The sequence below is a fragment of the Schistosoma mansoni genome (genome assembly GCF_000237925.1).
Source record: "Schistosoma mansoni, WGS project CABG00000000 data, supercontig 0136, strain Puerto Rico, whole genome shotgun sequence".
In the NCBI taxonomy this organism is placed as follows: domain Eukaryota; kingdom Metazoa; phylum Platyhelminthes; class Trematoda; order Strigeidida; family Schistosomatidae; genus Schistosoma; species Schistosoma mansoni.
The window spans coordinates 723,456-747,086 of NW_017386039.1; the positions used below are offsets into that span (position 1 = coordinate 723,456).

The 23,631-nt window shown below is 36.2% G+C and overlaps 1 protein-coding gene across 3 annotated transcripts in view; it reads left to right on the top strand.

Moving 5' to 3' along the window:
• Positions 1 to 149: 149 nt before the first annotated feature.
• Smp_158030.1 overlaps positions 150 to 23,631 on the top strand; it is a gene marked incomplete at both ends in the record, with an annotated part of 26,761 nt that continues 3,279 nt past the window's right edge. Inside the window, 9 exons of one of the 3 annotated variants that reach the window (XM_018789375.1) lie at positions 150 to 224; positions 4,754 to 4,851; positions 4,920 to 5,007; positions 5,062 to 5,175; positions 5,290 to 5,373; positions 5,442 to 5,617; positions 8,440 to 8,562; positions 10,866 to 11,008; positions 19,655 to 19,772. In XM_018789375.1, coding sequence (XP_018646490.1) covers positions 150 to 224; positions 4,754 to 4,851; positions 4,920 to 5,007; positions 5,062 to 5,175; positions 5,290 to 5,373; positions 5,442 to 5,617; positions 8,440 to 8,562; positions 10,866 to 11,008; positions 19,655 to 19,772 — 1,019 coding nt within the window. Of the gene's footprint in view, positions 225 to 4,753; positions 4,852 to 4,919; positions 5,008 to 5,061; positions 5,176 to 5,289; positions 5,618 to 8,439; positions 8,563 to 10,865; positions 11,009 to 19,654; positions 19,777 to 23,631 lie in introns of those variants that run through there. The other 2 variants (XM_018789386.1, XM_018789397.1) reach the window with 2 other exon arrangements.

A 23,631-nucleotide genomic window follows, 5' to 3' on the forward strand; every position in this document is an offset into this window, starting at 1 on the left:
TCACATGTATCTGTTGGCATTTTAAAGGCCTGATTAATTTTTTAGAATCTTTTTGATTTTCAGGAATACTATGTACAATTTAGCCCAAGTGGCCACTGATTATTTTAAGCTACATCAAGGCTTTCTGTAGGTTGGTAAGGCGAGGCGCCATGTTTGTCGTCGACCGTCCTAAAGTCCTGGAGTTGTTCGTTTACACCAGAGATAAGTATGATGAAGAGGGAGACGTAAGATTATCTAGTCGCTTTTGTGTATTCCTTTATTCCTTTTTGACGTTATATTTCCCGTGTCATAAGCGACGTAATATAGGCGTCAAGTTGTTTTCACATTTTATTTGAATACGTAATTATTGTTACGAGGGGGCAACAGATATATATGCACCACACACAAAATTGTCGTTTCATTTAATTGTGGGAGGGCTGTGATACTGCCCGGATGTCCAGACCGAAACAGGTGGCTTTCTTAGGGGACTACACCCCGAGCCCTTGACTAATCCACTAGACAGTGGAGCAACGTAAGGAGATGCAGTCCCATGGTAGTCAGTGACCAACAGTAGGTTCACACGTCATTTTTTCCTTCATGATCCTTGAGCCCATGTGTACCATTGGTTTGGAATGAGGGTTTTCCAACTCCCCTAGATGGATCTTCCGTATCCACCAGCCCAGTTAAAGCGTCGGACATTCACTTTACGTCCTCTCAATTTTGTAAACAACACCCCGACCACAAGAAAGCAATAAGCAGGACTTCACTGACAGTGGTTATACGCGTGGCCATGTGAGAGTATTTAAAGAGGGAGAGCTGACTGCCCACCATCGGCCGTACTAGGACATTTGGGGACATCTTTTAAAATTCATCTACTGACCGTTAAGTTTGTATGTGTCGCTCTGTATAAATGTAATTTTATTTGTTCTAATAATGAAGTTTTGACATCTTTAGTACAATTAATGGGCTGTTTTAGAACCGATGTACATATGTACTAGGTTCCACGTTACCACTGACTGATTGTGACCGATGTTAGTAGCCCTGTCTATTAGTTCTAATAGGTTTATGACTTCTTATGTTTTCCAGTAGTTTGATATCACCTTTAAACAGAAACTGTAGTCTTTACATTTCGGTTTTCCTTCGAGCTGTTTCCTCAACATCAGGTCAGATACATGTTTTCACTCTACTTGGAGAATGTATCCAAGTATGTTCCTAAAAATTAACACCGTTTCACAAAATTGGTATCTGCAGATCAAATACTTATTAATAATATGCTGACTGAAAGTGAATTTTCGTCCACCTAGTATACACCTATGATCTGCTAGGATTCGTGTTTTGATAATTTACCAGTATCATGTATTATTATGATCTTTTGCTTTGTAATCTGTCCTTAAATCTTCTGTTTTCATTGACCTTTTCATAATCATTTTTCAAGTTCTTTTGTATTATGAGTATGTAAACAACTAATGTTTAAAATCTGTTGTATAAATGCCGAGTGTACTGTCGAGCTGTTTAGGCGTAAGTAATTGTAGCGTCATTAAAACTAATCAGACAGCAGATAAAAGGGCAGCACATAAACCTTCAAGCCACATCTACTTTAAAATCAGTGTTGTACTTTTTTATTTAGAATCATGCATGCTTGGTTTTTTTTTCAGTGACTATGATTTTATCAGCCAGTCAGTCAGTCAGCTACAACATAGGACCAGGCACATATGTACATCGGCCAAAGTTATCACACCTCATTAGCGTAACTTTTCTCTTTCAACTCACAACCTAGGACGGCGGATATAGTGTTTGTTTCCAGTTCCTTTTCGTATTGAAAACAATTCAAATACACTTCGTGATTTGCTCAGTTTTAAAGATTTATATTACTGGGATTAAATTCGATGACAATTCCTCAATGTAGATATGAAAAGAAATGATTCACATTTAACTATCTGCACTGTTCATAGTCCTCCTTACACACTCAAAAGATACTTGAGCATTGAATTGTGCCAAGGGGTCATGAGGACTTATCAGTGTCTCAAAACTGGAAGAAGCTAAAAATGAAGTTTATCTTCTGGGTTTTGTTTTTGCATGTTAACGAATCCCATCATATTTTTCAGCAGTACCATTACTGCTTATTTACCTGACTAATTTGAAGACATCTAACCGTTTTTTTAAATATTCCAAGTTTCTTATTCTTAATTCCTGTATATGCACCCCCAGGATTCAGTATTCTTGTCAGCACGAGAGGCGTTTCTACTAATTGCTAATATGTTTCGGTTGTTTACAAACTAGATAAAGTACTGATTAATAAATAATTCATAACGAAAAGGACGGTGCTCATCTCATGCTCTAAAAGAAGATGATATAAAAACAGTGCATCTACACCTGGTGAAATAAAAGTTTTCCTATTAGATGATAAATATGAAATCTTAACACTAAAATAAATATGATTTTATATTTTTTTAGTAGACGAAAGCAGTTGTGATGTTTGGATTTTGTAGGTTACTCACTTGCTAATGAAATTAAAAATTGACTTTTAGGTTTGATTCTTGCTCGCCATAACGACTGAGTTTATAAAGGAGTTATTTTGATAATTTATAATCTATTCGTTAATAACAATCAGTAAAATGCGTATACAGCACTCATATTCACCGGAAATAACGTTCAATTTATCTTTAGCTTTACTCTAATACTTCTTGAAGTCCTCTCGATCCTATTCTTGTACTAAATAAGTAGTTGATACAAACCTTTAGGTGGGATTATTATAAAATAACAGGTCATCTTTTCTGACCGTAGTGCAGCATAACTAAAATAAAGACATAAGTTTTTGAAGTTTGACCATTTCATTTGTACATCAAGTTTGTATCAGCATTAAATCAGTCAGATTAATGACATTCTGGTGTATTGCTAAATTGTCTTTGGTGTCGTATTCTTCATATCAGTGTTTGGTTCTGACGGTCCTATTTTTCATTATATGTTGTTTTTGGCTACACTTGTATAGTACTGGACAATATTATTTTGCACCCATTGGGTTTTAAGTACAATTTCTAAATTTGTGTAGAGGTATCGCTTACATGTTTCATCAATCATGTCCCCCAAATGCCCTGGTACGGCCGAGAGTGGGGAGAGTCTGCTCTCCCTCTCGAAATGCTCTCACATAGCCACGCGAATATATAGCCTCTGCCAGGGAAGTCCTACTCACTGCCTTCTCGTGGCCAGGGTGTTGTTTACGAAAGTGAGAGGACGAAAAGCGAATGTCCGGCGCTTTAACCGGGTTGGTGGGTGTGGAGGATCCACCTAGGGGAGTTGGAAAACCCTCATTCCAAACTAATGGTGTACATGGGCTCCAGGATCTTGATGGAACGAATGGCGTGTGAACCTATTGTTGGTCACCGATTACCATGGGACTGCATCTCCTCACGATGCTCCACTGCCTTGTGGACTAGACCTTCAGGTCAAAGGCTCCGGGTGTGGTCCCCTAAGAAAACCACCTGCTTCAGTCTGGGCACCTGGGCAGTATCACAGCCCTCACACAAATCGAATGAGATTTGTGAGGCGCATATTTATCTGGTGCCCCTTTGTACCAATATTTATGTGTTTAAATAAATAAATAAAAAAATCAAATTTTAGCCAGTAGATTATGTTTACAAATGCAAGCAGCTCGGTAATTAAGATAAAACTTGTGCTAGCTCTTGAAACACTTGTTATATGAGGTCTAGTATAACTCACGAATTGTCTTTACTGGATTAATTGTGGTGTGATGCGAACTTGTATCCTATTGTTTAAAGGTCTAGTGACCTAACCACTATACCTGTTTATGAAGTCGAATCTTATCTGACTATTTAGGCTTGGTCAGGTGAGCAGTATTGATATCACTTATAGGTTATTTAAAACAGTCCAATATATAAACTGTAGTTAGTTCACTAAATAAAATAACATGTACAAACTATTAGCTAAATTATTAGTATGTCAAATTTGCGCACTTATTTTGGTTTCGAACTCCTGTAATAATGATGCGACATACCAGAATTAGGCTTCACATTTTAGTCATAATGTTATTGGTTAGTAGGAGGTAGATCAAAAATATCTTTCAATCGGTTGTCTGCTAAATGACACCAATTCATGTTTCTTTTTCAGTGACTATCGTAATAAATAGTTGGAGACTCTGGGTGACATGGCTCAGAATCGATCACAATGGCGTAGGTGTATACACTCTTTATCTTCCCTTAAACCTTGAGATTAAAATTGCTTCATAACTTTTTTCCTTCCTATACTATATCCTTATATACAACCTTTCTTCATATACTACCACCACTAAATTAATTACTTCTATGAATCCGGTGTTCATCTTGTTGTGCTAACGAGGTGTGGCAACTTGGACCGATGCATATATGTGCCTGGTCCTACGTTGTCGCTGACTGACTTTCAGATAGTATTTGTTAGTTTACTGGTAATGTTACATTTTGATATCGGTTCATTCATGGGTTACATTAATTATTCGGCATAGGAAGCAGATTTCATTGGGCTACATTGTATCGTTGCCCGTCGTCTATTGATTACTGTTGCACTCATCATTTTAACAACACGAATCGTGCTCATCACAAATCCTGAAAACTCATTCACTGTAACAATAAAGTGTCTTCCGTCTTTCAGCTTTGATTAAATAAGGATCTCAAGTGGTATCGATTATCAGTCCTAAAAAGTGTTCCTACAAGCAGAAAATTGCTGTCATGCATTTTATGCAAATTTGATATATGCAATATTTTCGAATATTCTTTTGTTTTAGGAATATAAAAAGATCTTATATTTCTTTCCAAACGAAAAATCACTAGATGATAAGCTGAATTCTATTGGATTATCTGAAGCTATTGCAACTTTTACAAAGTAAAGTTACATAAATAAATATGTCTATACATTATCATATATATCGTCTAAACATATACATTTTGTAGTTCTTTCAATTCACCATGTACATCAGTACGTACGAAAAATACGAAAAGACTTTTCAAAAGTTTAACTCCCAGCATACAAATTGTAATTGTAAGATGTACATTCAGTTTTATAAATATTACCAAAAAAACTGCACTTTTCTAGGTTATTTCAGTACCATCTGTTGCGAGTTCAACAAATGATAATCTAGTTGAAAATGATTATTTACACAATGACATTATTGATTCAGTCTTGTCTATTGCTTGTGAAACTTTTGAGGTGAGCAAAATTAATATCCTTTTTCCATGAAAAATGTCTCTTTTATCCACCTTTTTATTTACTTGTTAGAACTCATGATTCTTCACTTCCTCTTATGTTTTCTATTTCTCATAGCTGTTCCATGGAAAAGTTACTGAAATCGTTAAAACGTGTGATTATGAAATAATAAAAGCTAAATTAGAGCACTTCTTTTCTCGAGTAAGTGTTGGGTTTAGGAAACATTCTAATAAATCGAAAAATTACAAATTATTATTCACTTTTTGTAGTACTTACGTACTATGCTTTTCGAATACTGTGATATATTGGATTGTTTCAACGGAATTCAATTTATATCGATTGAACCAACTGATTTTGGTCGCATTCATGGCCTTCTTAACAGGATTGAATATAGTTTTAATTGTACTGAGCATTCAGCGTTTTTCTTTGAAGGTAGACTTATATAGTGAGTTGTTTGAATTACAAGTCGAAAATTCCTTTTAATCATACATTATTTTCATAATTCATAACCTTTGATTTGTATCATAATAGTAGTTTGAATGGTTGTAACCTCAAGTTCGTGGTCTGATGCAAATCAGTACTCCTGTGGTGCATCGACTGAACAAGAAACATGGCTAATAACAGCATAACCGTTTTACTTCATCTATCCCTTACTTTCTCAAATGGTCATGCAGACACATACATTAGTCAGTATTTCGTTTCACTAGCTCAAATATTTGATGTTTCTGTTGTAAATTAGTACACTTATATGAAGGAATGGCTATATGTTTTCAACACTCAACTTTCAAGTAGTTGAGTTCAGAATCGAGTGCGCAAAACTGATACTCCATTTTGTTTTCTAATTTTGATGGTATATTTTCTATCTGACGTTCTCTTGTAAATTTCTGTTATAGAAACATGGAGTCTAAATGTAATTTTCATAGACATATTGTATCCTTCTTACAGAAAAAGCTCATTACTGGCTTTAGCTCTGAATCTATACAATCCAACTTTAGTTCAAAAGGCGTTTACATGGTTTTCTATCTGTTATCATTTATCCCCCTGTTAATTATCACGTGATCTGTTCGCTAATCAGAACACGACTTACATAATCTTAGCACTGTACCAGACCAATGACGCGTTGACCGGTACGAGCAGCCTAGAGTCTTTATTGATCCTCGCCCTGCCCTGTCTGTTGAATCCACAATACCAATATCAGCTTCCATTGTATGAATCATGTATTTCAGACATACACAGTTTATTTACAATCAAACGAGACCTCATCATGCCACAAAATAGAAAATAACAATTTTACCGAATCAAGCCAAAAGTGGCTGTGAGTATGAGAGACTGTAACTAACGAATTGGGAATAACATAAGAATCGTAAACCGTATAGTAGAAGTCAACAGGTCAAATGAAAGCTTATGATAAAAGGAATGCGAATATATATATATATATACATATATATATATATATATATAATCTAGTTACTTAACAGTTATAAAATAGGAATATGCAATATGATAACAGTCCATAAATAGTTCCCAGAAGTTATCCATAATTTAATATTTGTTAGCCTGATGAAAGAGATTCATTTATTTAGGTCCAATAAATTATTTTTTAAAACCATTTATGTTAACTACCTGTTTACTTACTTATGCCTGTTACCCCTCGCGGAGCATAGGCCGCCCAACCATCTGGTTGCTTGTAGTTAACTCAAAGGTATGAACTTTAACAAGGCAACCTATAGCAAGTCTGCTTGATATAAGTAGAATGAGTTCGAGAAGAGTTAATTTGTTCATCAAGTACAGGTGTATGTACTCGATTTTGAGACACTAAGTGATATAACCCGGTTGCCGAAGCTGAAATAAGTAAAACAGGTTTTCAATTTGAGGCTTACTGACTAGAAGCTGGGTACTTTCACCACTATGCCACAATTTCAGAAAGAACTCGAAAGCTAAGCGAAAATCTCGACTTTTAAATAATGATACTTATAAATTATTTATATTTATGTCTGGGCACACAGTATCGTCGTTGACGTTGACATTTTGTTTCAGTGAATAGTTCATTTAATTTTCTTTCCGCCCCTAAATGCCCTGGTACGGCCAAGAGTGGGGAGAGTCCGCTCTCCCTCTCGAAATGCTCTCACATGGCCACGCGAATATATAGCCTCTGCCGGGGAAGTCCTACTCACTGCCTTCTCGTGGTCAGGGTGTTGTTTACGAAAGTGAGAGGACGAAAAGCGAATGTCCGGCGCTTTAACCGGGTTGGTGGGTGTGGAGGATCCACCTAGGGGAGTTGGAAAACCCTCATTCCAAACTAATGGTGTACATGGGCTCCAGGATCTTGATGGAACGAATGGCGTGTGAACCTATTGTTGGTCACCGATTACCATGGGACTGCATCTCCTTACGATGCTCCACTGCCTTGTGGATCAGACCTTTAGGTCAAGGGCTTGGGGTGTGGTCCCCTAAGAAAACCACCTGCTTCAATCTGGGCACCTGGGTAGTATCTCAGCCCTCACACAAATCAAATGAGATTTGTGAGGCGCATATTTATCTGGTGCCCCTTTGTACCAATATTTATGTGTTTAAATAAAATAAAATAAAATTTTCTTTCCAGAATAATCACATCCACACATCTTTGTCGACTAATAAATATTAAAGATTCCTGCTTTGTAAAGTATATCGAACAATATTTTTTCAATTAGATTATCATCAGGTTTTACTCTAATATACATGAATATTTATATGAAATTGAACCTATCAAGGCAATTTATGAGTCGATGATCACGATGAAATAGATTGTATAACTTCACATAACAGGTAAAAAGTACACTTATACTAAAGTATTAGAAGTTCTGGTCATTAGTTCAACACAGCAAGTAAGTCAAATTTGGATAAGTAGACCTCAAAATGTTAGTCACAAAACACCATTAAAAATACGTAATAAGTATGTAAATAATTAGATAGTGAATAACATAAACGGAAGGAGGTGAAGAACAAAAAGTACGGGTTATAAAAAATTGGTAAAATCGTTTATTAAGTTATATCCAGCCAACAAAGGGACAAGGGTATCATAAATTTCTTGTCAACACAAACTAGAGTTATAGATTTGGATCCTTATTTTATCAAAGTCTACTGTGGCTCTGTTCGACGTTTTCAGTTGAACTAATGCGCTTTTTAATGTTTGTTTAATCACCTCAATAAGTGGGTTGCTATTTCCTTCCGGTAAACTATTTCATGTAAATTCTTTCTTTTCTTATCTTTCCAATTGTTTTGTTTCAGTTCTACTTTGGATCTAACATATGTTCGTCATATTTATCACTATTTAAATTCATTTCTATTTATTGAACAACCGGATTTAACGCATGCGACTACTATGAAAACAAAATCTAAACATTTAGGAAGGTAATGATATTTTTGGGTGTATAAATGATGTCTTGAAAATATTTACCTTTGATAGTGCATAAATGCTGTATTTAGAAGCCTGGTTTGTACTCAACACAATGTTTAAGGGTAAAACTTTAAGTAGTTAACTAGATCTTGTAAATTATGTCAAAAGAATAATCCTAAGCTAGATTGCCTGAATATACTACATTCTGCAGAATAGGGGATGTAATCAATCTGTATCTCTCTCTACTAATCTGTGATTGGAGATTCTGACGAACGCAACAGGGGATAATTCTGGAATTACAACCAATGTATCGACTGACCGTCTCCCCAGAAGCATCTGATTAATTATGTTGACTTGGGATTTAATTAGTTGTGGAAGCCTATCCTTCAAGTGGAGGGACATAAGCAAGTGTTTATCATGGATTATACGAAGATCTGAATTCAGTATCTTTTGAATCGATTTCCAGATCGTTTACAACTATGTAATGAACAATATCCCACTTAGGTTCAGTGGTCTCTCAATATCACTATTCGGATAACCCAGTCAATTAACCGATTGGAAAACCTAGTACATTAGTGCATCACTATTGTTATCGCCTCTAGTTTCGAACTGTTTTATCAAATCACTTTGAACATTGATTTTTACTAACATATTTCCTCGAAGAATTGATTTTAAAGGTTAGGAAACCTATGTGGAAAGTCGGCATTTTTGAAAAGCTGGTTACAGAAACCTTAAAAATCCCTTGAGGATTGTATGATTTTTATTATTCCTTTTTACTTCAGTAACTGTTGTATCCCGAAGAGAATTATGAATGGTAACTTTTGAGGACTAATTATTGGCCAATATAATATGTATATTTCCTATTGTAATTAACCTAATCATATTCGTTTCCTCTTATCACTAACTTTATTTTGACCTTTGAACTATTATTATACGATCCTTGAGTTATCATCAGTTTATTGATTACTATTCACAGCCACATACGGCTAAATATTGTACAAATGTTATTATCTATTTTATGGGTCAATATGGTCTGTTTGGTTGGTATATAAACTCAGTATGTTTGAAATACAATGATTCATACCACTGAGGCTGTTATTGGTGTTTTGGACTTAACTGGCTGGGCTAGGCAGATCGCAGGACCGGTTAGCACTCTAGTCTGCTCGTACGGGTTTCGTGTGTCACTGTTCCAGTCGATAATTCGCTGCTCCCTGATTGGCGGTTCTGTCACGTCACACATTAGCAAGTCATCCACTCGACCACAAGATATAACAGTAACTACTACTGGTGTGGAATAGAACCGAGTAAATCCCTGAAGTGTAAACTTTACTGCTGATTAATATTTTTTAAATGCCCTATTAACATTATGATCAAGAGAATGTAAAATTTTGTATAACCACATAATCCTTATTACGAACTATTTTACTATTAATGTGACGAACTGTTATGTTCTTATGGCCCGTCAATTATCACGTAACAAGATCGTCAATCAGAACACCGAGTTATATGACCTTAGCCCTGTGCCAAACCAATGACGCGTTAACCAGCATGAGCAGCCTAGAATCAACTCAGAATCCTTATTGTTTCTTCTTACCTAGCCCTGCCCGCTGAGTCCAAAACACAATCGTTGCTTCCACTGTATGAATCATGTATTTCAGACATACACAGTTTATTTACAATCAAACGAGACCTCATCATGCCACAAAATAGAAAATAACAATTTTACCGAATCAAGCCAAAAGTGGCTGTGAGTATGAGAGACTGTAACTAACGAATTGGGAATAACATAAGAATCGTAAACCGTATAGTAGAAGTCAACAGGTCAAATGAAAGCTTATGATAAAAGGAATGCGAATATATATATATATATATATATATATATATAATCTAGTTACTTTATAATTACTTACTGGAATATATGTAATAATAATCCATAAATATTTCCTAACAGTCACCATTCATTTATTCTTCGTTCGGATTTAAGACAAACCATATTCAGTAATAATCAAGAACTAAAATGTATGACGGCGGTTATTATCCAACGAATGACCAGTTTATTCAGTCCGATTATTTAGAAAGTTAGTCAGCATGAATAGCTCAATATTAGTGTATCTGACTTATACTGTGTGGCACTGGTTCCATTCTGTAGATGAGGGTCAATTCCTTTTTGTATGCGGACGATATGCTCCAATGAGCACAAAAACTGGATTCAAAGCTTCTTGTTAGTTTTTCTCCATTTGTTTGACACCAACAAGTTACCCCATATAGTAACTTTCCAGTCAATAATCTTTCACGTTTCTAATGGTTTATTATTCAGATATCTTGTTGGTCCAAAGGACTTATCTGATTTGTCCCAGCAAATTAAATGTCCATTAATTTGTGCCCCAGGTTCCCACTTACCCAATTGTCAATTAATTACCTATCAGGCTTTAAGAGCTGTCCTTTGTTTACTTATTAAAGGTAAGTAAATTAGCTTTCACGTCTTTTAATCAATGTTTATTTTTATGATTTACTTCAAGAATTCATACTGCAAAAATTATTAACTAGGGCTTCAAGTGTTTCCCCAAAAGAAATAGAAATACATAACTTTTCGTTACTGTCTATGTTCAATTATCATTAATATCATTAGTATTTACACATTAGATGTGACTCTCAGTTTAGCCGAACTCTGTGTTTACTAGAGAAGCTACTATTTAGTTCTTAGAGAGAATTAACTATATTGGTCCAAATTAGTCTCATTGTGTTCAAGTGACTATTTATTCTACTCAGTAAATCATTAATTCATCACTAAGAACAAATCTCATTGGTTGTATGTTATGTTAATAGCTGACCAGTGAGTATATCTTCTTGTGTCTGAAGTATCATTTTCTAGACATGCAACAATTAACATGTAATTAAAATAGTCCAAAATGACCAGTGTACTTGGATTTTGATCATTAGACTGTAGATTGAACTTTGTAACTTTATTTATTCACATTGGTACAATATTGTTGTTCATATACTTAATTTTCACAAAAGTCATCCTATGTAGCAAGATTCACGAAGCCAGAAAGCATCTCATTATATTTCTCACAATAATTGTAACTGTATTGGGTCCGGTTTACAATTTAGAATTCATCAATAATGATAATAATAATAATCAGTATTTTTACATAGGGTTTCGCAAAAGCAGTTTTCCAGTTATATGTTTCAATCCTTCATGTATAACGGGAGATTAATTTTTTCATATGTTTATATCAAATCTGACTTTTTTTAGGTATCGTGAAGTGTATGCATAGGTTGTTTGCAATTATATGTGATTGAAGTACTGTAATTTAGTCATGTTCATTTATTTAAACACATAAGTATTGGTACAAGGGGCACCAGATATATATGCGCCACACAAAACAATGAGAATAGGAAGAGAAAAGGGGTAAGATACATATCTAAAAAAAATAAGAGTAACGATGGGGGAAACTGAAATGTACAACCAGAAGATCTCTTTCAGTTAAGGAGCTCTTTCCAGAATGTCATCGATGGCAAAGTTGAAGACGAATGGTGAGATTGGGCAACCCTGCCTAACCTCACTGCTTGAATGGAACAATGGAGAAAGGTGGTTGTATGCCCTCACTCTGCCTTAGGTGTTCGTATACAGGGCCTTTAAGATGTTAATAAACTTCTCGGGCACATCCTTCTTCAAAAGACAGTCCCAGAGGACAGTTCTGTCCAACGAATCGAAGGCGGCCCTGATATCAAGAAACACCACGATTGTTGACCTGTGATAAGTTTGACGGAGGGTGAAGATATGATCAATACATCCTTCACCAGAACGAAAACCGGCCTGCTCCCCACGAGTCAGTCTTAATCGGGTTTTAAACAACCTACGAAGTATGAGAGAAGCCAGTAGTTTGGACGCAATCGGAAGTAGACTTATCCCCCGATAGTTGTTATAGGAACAACATGAACCCTTTTTAAAGATAAGGACTATCGACTCATTCCATGATGTTGGAACACTTTCTTGCTCCCAAACCTTTGTAAATAACACAGTCAATTCCTTAGTCAGAAAGTCAGCACCAAACGGTCCCCGTCATCTGTCCTGCGACCAACAAGTTCCCATCGACCCCCTAAACGACTCTCTTCTGTGCCTAGACGCCCGACCTGTTCATTCAAGTCTCCGGCTAGTACTACAATATCTGTCGAGCTCACTTTCTGGAGAACAGTTAACTGGTGGTAGAATTCATCCTTGATTGCACTCGGGCTGCAATCTGTCGGGGCATAGGCGGAGATGACAAAAAGACATCATTTCTCATGCCGATTTCTTCTCACTTTGATGGAGCTTCCTAATCTAACAGCACATAACCGGTTGTTAATGGGGATCCAGTCGATTAGTGCTGCCTCAGCTCTAGCGCTTAGTGCAACACCAACGTCAGCAAGACCAAACGAAGATGCCACAGGGTCCCCGCATAAGCGCACGTGAAACAAGCTTTTCGAAGCGACAGATGGAGAGCGAATTTGTAGTACTTCACTAGAGTCTTGAATACGGGTTTCGGATAGACAACAAACATCGATATTAAGACTTTCTAAAGACATAGCCAGCCCTATCTGTTGTCCGATCTGCATTAGTGTGCGAACGTTGAAGGAAGCCAGTTTAAACGGCGTACATGGTTTCAGAAAGACTGGTTTAGTATTCTTAGTCGGTGGAAGCATTTACTTTCGACCAGTCAGTGACTGGAGATCGTTTAAATAGAACAGAGTTTCCACTGTTGAAAAGTAAGGATACACAGATTAGGGATAAAAGGGAGTGAATAAGCAACGTGGTAAATAATAATGATAATAATAATGTAAATTGTCTGACTTTTAGTAGGAGCGTGAATAGTATTGTCAGTAGAAATCGTCATTTCATTTATTTGTGTGTGGGTTGTGATACTGCCTGGGGGCTCAGACTGAAACAGGTGGTTTTCTTAGGGAGGACACACCCCGAGCCTTTGACCTAAAGGTCTAATCCACAAGGCAGCGGAGCACCGTGAGGAGATGCAGTCCCATGGTAATCGGTGACCAACAATAGGTTCATACGCCATTTGTTCCCTCAGGATCCTGGAGCCCATGTGCACCATTAGTTTGGAATGAGGGTTTTCCAACTCCCCTAGGTGGATCCTCCATATCCACCAACCCGTTAATAGCGCCGGATATTCGCTTTTCATCCTCTCAATTTTGTAAACAACACCCTGACCACGAGAAGGCAGTGAGTAGGACTTCCCTGGCAGAGTCTATATATGCGTGGCCACGTGAGAGCATTTCGAGAGGGAGAGCGGACTCTCCCCACTCTCGACCGTATCAGGGCATTCGGGGTCATGTTTTGTGGTCAATTATTTTTACTTTTATAGTTCAGTCAGAAATTTTAAAATGAAACAATAAACGACGAAAAAATTCAGTCATACTTGGAGTTTGTAAGATTAATTTTATCAATATTCGTACTTAAAATTCTGCTTCCCACTACTGAACCATATAAGCTGTAAAATATTCGTCCTATTCAACTTTAAATTTATAATTGTTTCGCTTTTATATATTTCTTTTATACTCGGTTGATATACTGAAATTTAGTTTAAAATCATAGTTATTGAAATTCTTTGCTTACAAGATCACTGCCTTTATTATATTAACTGCATAAATATTAAGGATATTAGTACTCAAATAAATTATTATATGACACTCTTATTCTCTACAACTAAACGTTTTCCTTGTGATCTCTTTTGAAATGAAAAGAAAACTCTGGAGAAGCTTTGTATTTATATTTGTTATCTTTTGAACTCAAAAGTGATTTTCTTTAACAGTAACTCAAATGAATATCAGTGTTCTTAGAAAATAGTGGTTGAAATGATTTGTAATCATATTCTTATTGGTGACCAGACTAATTCCACAAAGTGATTTCAGAATTAAAAGAATCTCATTATTTCCCAATATTAGCTATGTCTGAGTACAATAAATTGTTGACCAGATGTGTAAATCTTGTAAATTACAGTTCACTTTTTATCATTAGATGATATTATTTCAATGGACATCGAAAATCAGGATGTAATTCTACTCTGTGACTGCTTACTAGTAAGTGCGTGCAGCATCCAACACACTTGAATCTAACATTTTCAAGCTCATGCGTTTCGGCTAAAACAATCCCTTCGACTTTATGTAACTTTAACAACTCTGGTTTGGCAAATCAACTTTTTCTAGGTAGATATGTAAAAATTAATGACAGTATTTCCTCAGGATTCAGGTATGTTGCGTAATTTTGCCAGGACATACTGTATTTTCACCCTATTTTCATAATTAGTTTTACTTCGCAATATCGGTCAACTTGACACTAACTTTTCACTGTGTAATCCTTTAAATCAAATTTTATATCTGTCCCTCAAGCTATTTTAGTATCTATTTAATAAAAAGCTTTGGCATTAGTAAAAGTCTTGTTTTTAGGCCGGAATCATAAGCGTTTTTTCCTTAGAGTCACTGTACTTTTAACACTGTAAAACCTAGTTCCAGGCATTGCGTTTTACATTTTTTTTACCAACCTATATCAATGAATTTTTCTCGTATTCGAAGTGACTTTTCACTATACTTTGGCAAAGACGTCCGTTTAAAACTGAAATGAACTAAAATGAAGTCAGTGATTCACCATGGTAATTAGGTTACCTCCTTTACAAATCGCTTTTTATAGTCTGAATTTGAGTACATTTTATTATGACTAGTCGTCGTTTGTTATATCGAAATCGTTTATTATTTATATATGTAAAACGAGGAACCATTGCAATTCCCACGACGCGAATTAAAAACACCAAGACTGGTACACATGAAGATTTATTAACTCCAAAACACGACGACGACCCTAGTCGAAAATATACTCGTTATAAATTGATTGTCCACCCATTTTGATTAATAATTAGGATGAAATCACATATATGAAAAATACCCAGAGTTACAAGAAATCATATGCTATATGTCATGCTGTGCATAATGTTAATTTAATACAAGAATATCGTATCTTGAGTAAACATGACAGTCAGATAAATTAATGCCATACCGAATAAAATATCACATTGGAAAACAAAACAAATACTACACTGGGTAATTATCACATTGAATTAAAACGGAAGTAATGTTGAACAAAAATCACAATGAGTAAAAGAAAGTAATTTTGCTTTCTAATACTACCATATCACCTCCCCTTCTTTTTTTAATGGAATACGGATGTGTAAATTTTCCTTAGAGAGAGGTCGAATGATTGTTGTTCTTTTTCGTACTCGCTGAAATCTCGACCGGTTACGTGATCGTGTTCCAACTTCCAGTTAGTTTTTTAGCTTCGTTTGGAACAAAATCTATTTAATCTTCTGACTTCTATGCTCTACTCCTTTGTCCAATGAATATATCACTCTTCCTCCTCCACGAAACAAGGTTGGATCTTCATGTAACTACGTTACAAATAATGTGACTTTATTGATCTGAACTGTCTCAACACTACTCACACCTTCGCTATATGAGAGTACTGTAGCGTGTGGATATACATAAAGGTTGAGGTATTCTTTTGTACGATCTTTACCTCTATGGGTAATATTATACTTGGTGATTTTTCCACTTTTCATACGAAAAAATACAATGCCATTGTTCCATTCACAATACGAATGAATACATTTTAAATTTCGACTTGTTAGTAACAATGCATGTGATTCATGTAGACTCACTTTGTCACCAAAGAATTTTAACGGGACAGTTGTCTGTGCTTCATACTCATTAGGATCAGTAGATGGCTGCATTTTACATACAGGTATATTGCAATTGGACTGATTTTAAATAACTGAAACAAGGTTTACCTTTTGTATATGACGTTCATTTTGTCCAAATAAACAAGATTAATATAATCTGTAAATAACTATAACGAATACTGAAATTTGATTACTGCTCATCATACAGTTTTCCAAAAACACTGAGTACTTTGTGCGAATTGATCTTACTTAACATTTTTGGCGAAATGAAATTGGCACTCTTTTTGTCTTCATTCGACCTCAGCTTCCTGTGGTAAGCATGAACATTTGACCCAGTTACTGGTTTAGCCACGTTTATCTTAAATAAATCTTCATTCCTACCCAAATGCCCTGGTAAGGCCGAGAGTGGGGAGAGTCCGCTCTCCCTCTCGAAATGCTCTCACGTGGCCACGCATATATAGACTCTGCCAGGGAAGTCCTACTCACTGCCTTCTCGTGGCCAGGGTGTTGTTTACAAAATTGAGAGGATGAAAAGCGAATATCCGGCGCTATTAACGGGTTGGTGGATATGGAGGATCCACCTAGGGGAGTTGGAAAACCCTCATTCCAAACTAATGGTGCACATGGGCTCCAGGATCCTGAAGGAACAAATGGCGTATGAACCTATTGTTGGTCACCGATTACCATGGGACTGCATCTCCTCACGGTGCTCCGCTGCCTTGTGGATTAGACCTTTAGGTCAAAGGCTCGGGGTGTGTCCTCCCTAAGAAAACCACCTGCTTCAGTTTGGGCACCTGGATAGTATCTCAGCCCTCACACAAATCAAATGAGATTTGTGAGGCGCATATTTATCTGGTGCCCCTTTGTACCAATATTTATGTGTTTAAATGAATAAATAAACGCGAATTTCTAACTGTCAAACTTAGGGACTAAGTTTAAATTTTCACACGTTGTTAACGACATGACTCCTGTGCATCCTTGTTTGAGGAATGCTTCTCAAACACTTGTTATATCTATTGATTCATCATAGCATTGAGTACGGATTCTACGTGGCATATATGAGGTGTAAAAGCACTCAACATCTGCTACAATAACATTTGAAATATGATCAGAATGTGACTCATTTAAAAAACATTTCTCCCACTGATCAGGAGTAAATGGATTGTGAAGATAAATAACATTTGATATAAGACCATCAGAACTATAATTAGATTTCAACCCATTGAGAACTTGTGCTTCATATTGACCATGATTTTCACTAGAAGCAAATGTATTATAAGAACAAGCAACATTTGTTGTGATACTGTCGGGATTTAATTCCTTTAAAATACTTTCCTCAAATTCCTCAAGGACTTCATTAGAGACCAATGAATCTTTAAGATAGTCAGCATTTGATATGACATCATTAAAAATTTTGTCAGAAATTGATTCATTCATGAGAGGAATTTGATAAAAGAACATTTAAACATTGCCCGAAGTCAACCTTATTACAGAATGTACTGACCTCTTTCTTAAACACAAAACTGTTCCTTACTGCGGCAGGAAATGTTGCAGTTACCTCGTTCATTATATCTATAATTTTTTAGTGCGATTCCGGATTCGATTGTTTAAGCATGTGTTCCTTCAATGCACTGATGATCATTAAATGAAATCTAATGAACACAACTTCATTAAAATGAAGCATTGATTTTACTTCTGCTACTGAAATCGACGTGTTTTTACACTAGTAACCGCGTCGTTTGTTGTAACAGCGACTTGATAAAAAATAGTGTATTTATAAATGAAGAAACATGATTTGAGGTACGTTGAACTGACAACTGATTTATAACTGGAACGAAACAGTTATTTTGGAAACTGAAACTCGTAAATTGACCGCGGCAGTGATTGTTATGGCTTTATTTCTTTCCGAGATTTCCGTCGTCATTTGTTGTCTGGGCGGCCCTGATTGTTGTGTTGGGATCGCTTATTACTTTACTTGTAAAACGGGGGACCACTGTACATTCATCTTCAAGCTAGTTCTTTTTATAAAAACTAGGTCGATATTCTGTTTATTAGTATTCCTAAAACGTTTCAAATTATGACCCGAACTTCATGATAATTGTGTTAGTGATATCTTTTATATGATAATAGTCTTCTTGATATCAATTTTTCTAAAGTGTAGGAATTAAGCTGGATCTGTAATCTAATTCAGTTGTAAAGCATTTAGTAAATGGAAATGAGAGTTCTTAACATCTGACAACTCTAACCGAAAGTATCTACATTTGCTAACATTTCTATCGAATACTTATTTACCGAAAATATATAACTTACGGTCCTTCAACTCACAAATTAAATCTCCCATTTATAAAAATGTATCGTAAATACAATTTCAAATTACAAGATAAAATTAATTATAATCAGAGACGGATGGTGGCTAGCAGTGGAATCCAGGACGCACATCTCGTACTGTGCGGGACTCGTGGTCTGGATGTACCTGTATCTCAGTTGGTATTCATCCCGGAACTTGAACTCACTACTGTTCTTTTCAAACGCCATCGTGTTATCTTTTTGGCTACTGGGTCCGGATAACCACTGCCTTGTGCAATGCGGTGAGGTTTAGTTCGCTTGTATTGTTTTTTTAAATCTTTCCATTGATGTTTAAGTACTGAGTCCGAGTCTCGGAGTGAACATTAACTGTGAGATGCAGATGCATCCAGCTGATGAGCGAAAAGTAGTTCGAAACGGACGTCCTAGATTATACTGTTAGACATCCATTTCTGCGTATAGTGCTTGTGACTTAAGGAAATACTGATGGAATTTGCATAGGATAAACATTTGCCAAAAGAGACTGATCAATTACAGCCGTGAACATTAATTCAAACAACCAACACAAATGAAATGCACATTCGTCAAATTTCATTGAGTTTTAGAAACTGTTTATCATAGAATGAATTCAACTTTTTACTAACTTCTAAAACTTGTTGATCAAAAATGTCGAATATGTTATTTAAAAAAATACAAATCGGGAATCTTTTCTTTTACCAGTACACATTGGTGTTTAAAAATCAACCTTATTATTAAGAATTACATGATTTTTACTTGTTTAAGGATGATTGAAACAGAATTTTTTCCCTAAACATCAATACAATGTTGATCGACTGAATGCACAATTCAACAGACCTATCTATCGTCATTTGTTGGCTCCTCGGAAAAATGCAACATTCTGGCTATCTAGTTCTAAATACTCACCAGATTGTACCCCATAAGCATAAAAGAAATCGGTTTGTTATCTGAATCATTTAAGTACATCATAACGATTTTATAATGTTCTCTCTATGCACTTAATACGTTTTCGCTTGGTGCTCAATATTTTTACTTTATGAAGAATTATATGCTTCAGGTACTGATCCTATTCCGATGGAATTTTTTGTGGAATTTGATAGAATGGTTGGTCCACGTTTAACTTTGTTAGCCGAGCGTTTAGCCTCAAATCAGACTTGTTCATTTATGGATGGTAGGTAAGTCAAACGTAACTGTGATTATCTTGGATGGTACAGTATATTATCCTAAATTTAAAGTGCTATCAGGTAGATCTCTATCTGGTTATTTATTGAAAACATAGAAATACTTGTACAAATAAGCATCAACATAGGTATTTGCCACACAAATTAGCAAATAGAAATGTGAATAAACAGAAGAAGAAGAAGAGAAATTTAGTCATAGTGAATAAATGAATAAGGAAAACTATAAGTCGATGAGGATGGTCCAAAACTGAGAGAAATAGTTCAGTTAAGGAAGTGGACCTACATGACTCAAGGGGTTACAGGGAGTCTGTAAAAACCCAGTGCTTATAAGCGGGACGTTTCTCGAAGCCACAAGAAACGTAACCCACCATTTCCATAGTGTCAAGCAAACGTATCCATCTCTCATCCATACTCTTCTACGGGTTGATAGCTAGCTTTGAATCTAACTCGACTCCACATTTAGTTGTAGCGAAAGTTGCGGTGGATTTGCTTGGATCAATCCGTTCAGGACAATGAAATTTTTGACGACTGAAACGTAAAATAAGATTGTCGCTAACTAAACCATGATTGAAGTCCAGATAGGAACTCTAAAAGGAGCGGTAGTCGTGTACATAACTACTCCATCAGTAGCTAATCACTATGTGGCTAGTCTGAGTCCAAGTTTGAGTTGCGGATGCAGGACGTCAGGTAGTACACCATCAATGACTGTTACAGAAGTTGGTACTGGCTGGAAATGAGTTGTTGCTTGTAGGAGATGGTTACCGTTATCTATCCTGCAACCAACGAGTCCCCATTGGGCAGCCAGCCGCCCAAACAACTGTGCTCTGTCCCTAGATGCCCGACCTGCGCATTTAAATCTCCGGCTTGTACTACAATATCTGTCGGGCGCGCTTTCTCCAAACCAATTAATTGATAGTGGAACTCGTCCTTTATTGGATCTAGGCTGCAATGTGTCGGGATATAGGCGAAGATAGCAAAATGACCGTTTCGCACGCCAGTCCGTTTCACTTTAATGGAACCTTCCGATCTGACGACCCACAAATGACTTTTAATGGGGATATAATCAATTAGTGTTGTCCCTGCTATGTCACTTAATACAACGTCTACGGCAGCCAAACCGGACAAAGATTTCACAAAGTCCTCGTATATGCGCACGTGAACAAGCTTTACGAATCGAACGATGGAGAGATAATTTGTAAAGCTTCATCAGAGTCTTGAATACGGGTCCCAGAGATGCAACAGATGTCGACATCAAGACTTTTCAATGACAGCCAAACGTATCTGTTGTCCTATCCTCATCATCATGACTGTTGAAGGAGACCAATTTGAATGAGATACTTTGTTCGAGAAAAGGTGTATCGAAAATCGCATTCCGTGGAAGCATCCACAAATTCGACTAATCTGCAACATGAGATCAGTGGTCTAGTGGGTAAGCGCTCGCGCGCAAAACTGATAGGTCCTGGGTTCGAATCTCGCGAGGCGGGATCGTGGATTCGCACTGCTAACGAGTCCCACAATAGGACGAAACGGCCGTCCAGTGCTTCCAGGTTTTCCATGGTAGTCTAGCTTCAATTGACTCATGATTTCAACTATATAAAATTTGCTAATCTGTTTCAAGCAAATGTATTATAAGAACAAGCAACATTTGTTGTGATACCGTCGGGATTTAATTCCTTTAAAATATTTTCCTCAAATTCCTCAAGGACTTCATTAGAAACCAATGAATCTTTAAGATGGTCCGCATTTGATATTGCATCATTAGAAAATATTCAAACAGTTTTCTAATTTGTTCCACTTTTGTATTTTTACATATTCTCAAGATCCGTCTCTTGATTCCTACACAACCACCAAAATATTGACATCAAAATATTTTGTCATTCTTTTTTATATACTATGCAATGTAGGAACTGTTTAATTTTTCGAATAATTGCTCTTTCTTCTAATTACTCAATATTGCTTTATATATTAGTGTAGAGCCACGATGAAAAATTGACAGGAAATTTCTTCGCTCAATTTTTTTCTTTTTACTAAGTATCCCAATTTTCTTGTATTATTCTAACAACTAGTTGCATGCTTTCATTTTTATTCCTCTGCACACACTTGGTTCCCTCTTTTGAAAAAAGTGTAATCATTCATCTACGTAAACATTTAAGCTACCCCATCGATATTTTATCATGATCACTAAAAATAGCACGAAACACAATAAAAAAACATATGCATTTTTAAATCACGTTTAAAAAGTATGTATTTAAATCTAGTAAAATTACTTTGAAACTTTTTATAAGTCGACAGACGTGTATGCTCATGTTTTAACATAGTTTATCTGTGCTTGCGACAAACCACCGAGTTGAATCCGATTTAAATGTTACCGCTCCAACCAGGTGAATATGCAGAGAATTATTGGTGGCTTTCTTGAATATCTGGGCTACCTGTTCTTGTCATATAGATACTTCAACAAGTTATCTGTTTTTGTTTGTTTTAACACACCATTATATCCCTTAACCGCATAACCTATTCAGGGGCATTTATGAAAAGCTTACTACCTTTCGCTGCACAAGTTATAAAAAGCACTATCAGAGACATCATGGTGGCTGGTAATATGCATTGAAAGGAATGAATATTATTCAGATGTCGATTCCTGAACTGCTAATATCTAACTGATGATCACTCAATTTTATCGTCAGGATCGATCATGAAATAAGAAAACGAAACTTGCTAAAATAACTTTGCTGAGAATTCTATATTGTACCAAAAATATTACATTGAATAAAGGCATTAATAATAATGATCAAACAGGCATGTAGATATCTGCGAAGAGTATTATTGTTTGGATCATTAGTCCATCAACCCGACTTGTCATTAACCCTCAGCACCACAAAGAGAATAAATCGATAAAGGAAATTTTGAAATGCAGATAATGATGTGACAAAAGTAGGGGATAGAAATAAAGATATCGTTTGCAAATATATAACCAAAGACACCAAATAACGTGATCTTCACGATTCGGAATAAAATGAAGGAATGAATATTTTTATATTATCGTGACTGTCTTTCGAAAATGTCTCGACCTAACTTGTCCTAGTTTCTACTTTCCCAGTTCTTCTCTCTAATTGACATCTCACTTTAAGGTGAAGGTTTATAATCTCGTTGACCAAAGTAACATCGCCGCCTAAAACTACTGCTACATTCAAGATTTTTCCCCGTATTCAGTGGATAAATAGTGACGTCGTGTACCTTCAATAATCATTCAGTCAGTCAGTCAGCGACAACGTAGGACCAGGCACATATATGCATCGGTCCAAGTTGCCACACCTCGTTAGCACAACAAGATGAACACCGGATTCATAGAAATAGTTAATTTAGTGGTGGTAGTATGTAAAAGATAGGTTGTATATAAGGATATAGTATAGGAAGGAAAAAAGTTATGAAGCAATTTTAATTTTAAGGTTTAAGGGGAGATAAAGAGTGTATACACCTACGCCATTGTGATCGATTCTGAGCCATGTCACCCAGAGTCTCCAACCATTGGTTACGATAGTCACGTGGACCCCAACCAGGTAGTCTGCATCTGCCAACATGGCTCAGACTAGAAGTTAGTGACTTCAAGCACTTATGTCACGTTTTGGTTTGGTCGCCCCTAACTCTCTTCCAACCATCCCCTACACTAGTGAGCATAGCACGTCGTGGTAATCGGTGTTCAGGCATACGTAACACGTGGCCCAACCATCTCAGTCGATGAAGATTCATGACCTCATCAACTGATTTACCATCATTTCCTAATACCCTGTGTCTAACCTCACTGTTACTTACTAAACATTAATTATTTCTGCAAATTTTGAAGTTGATTTTAATC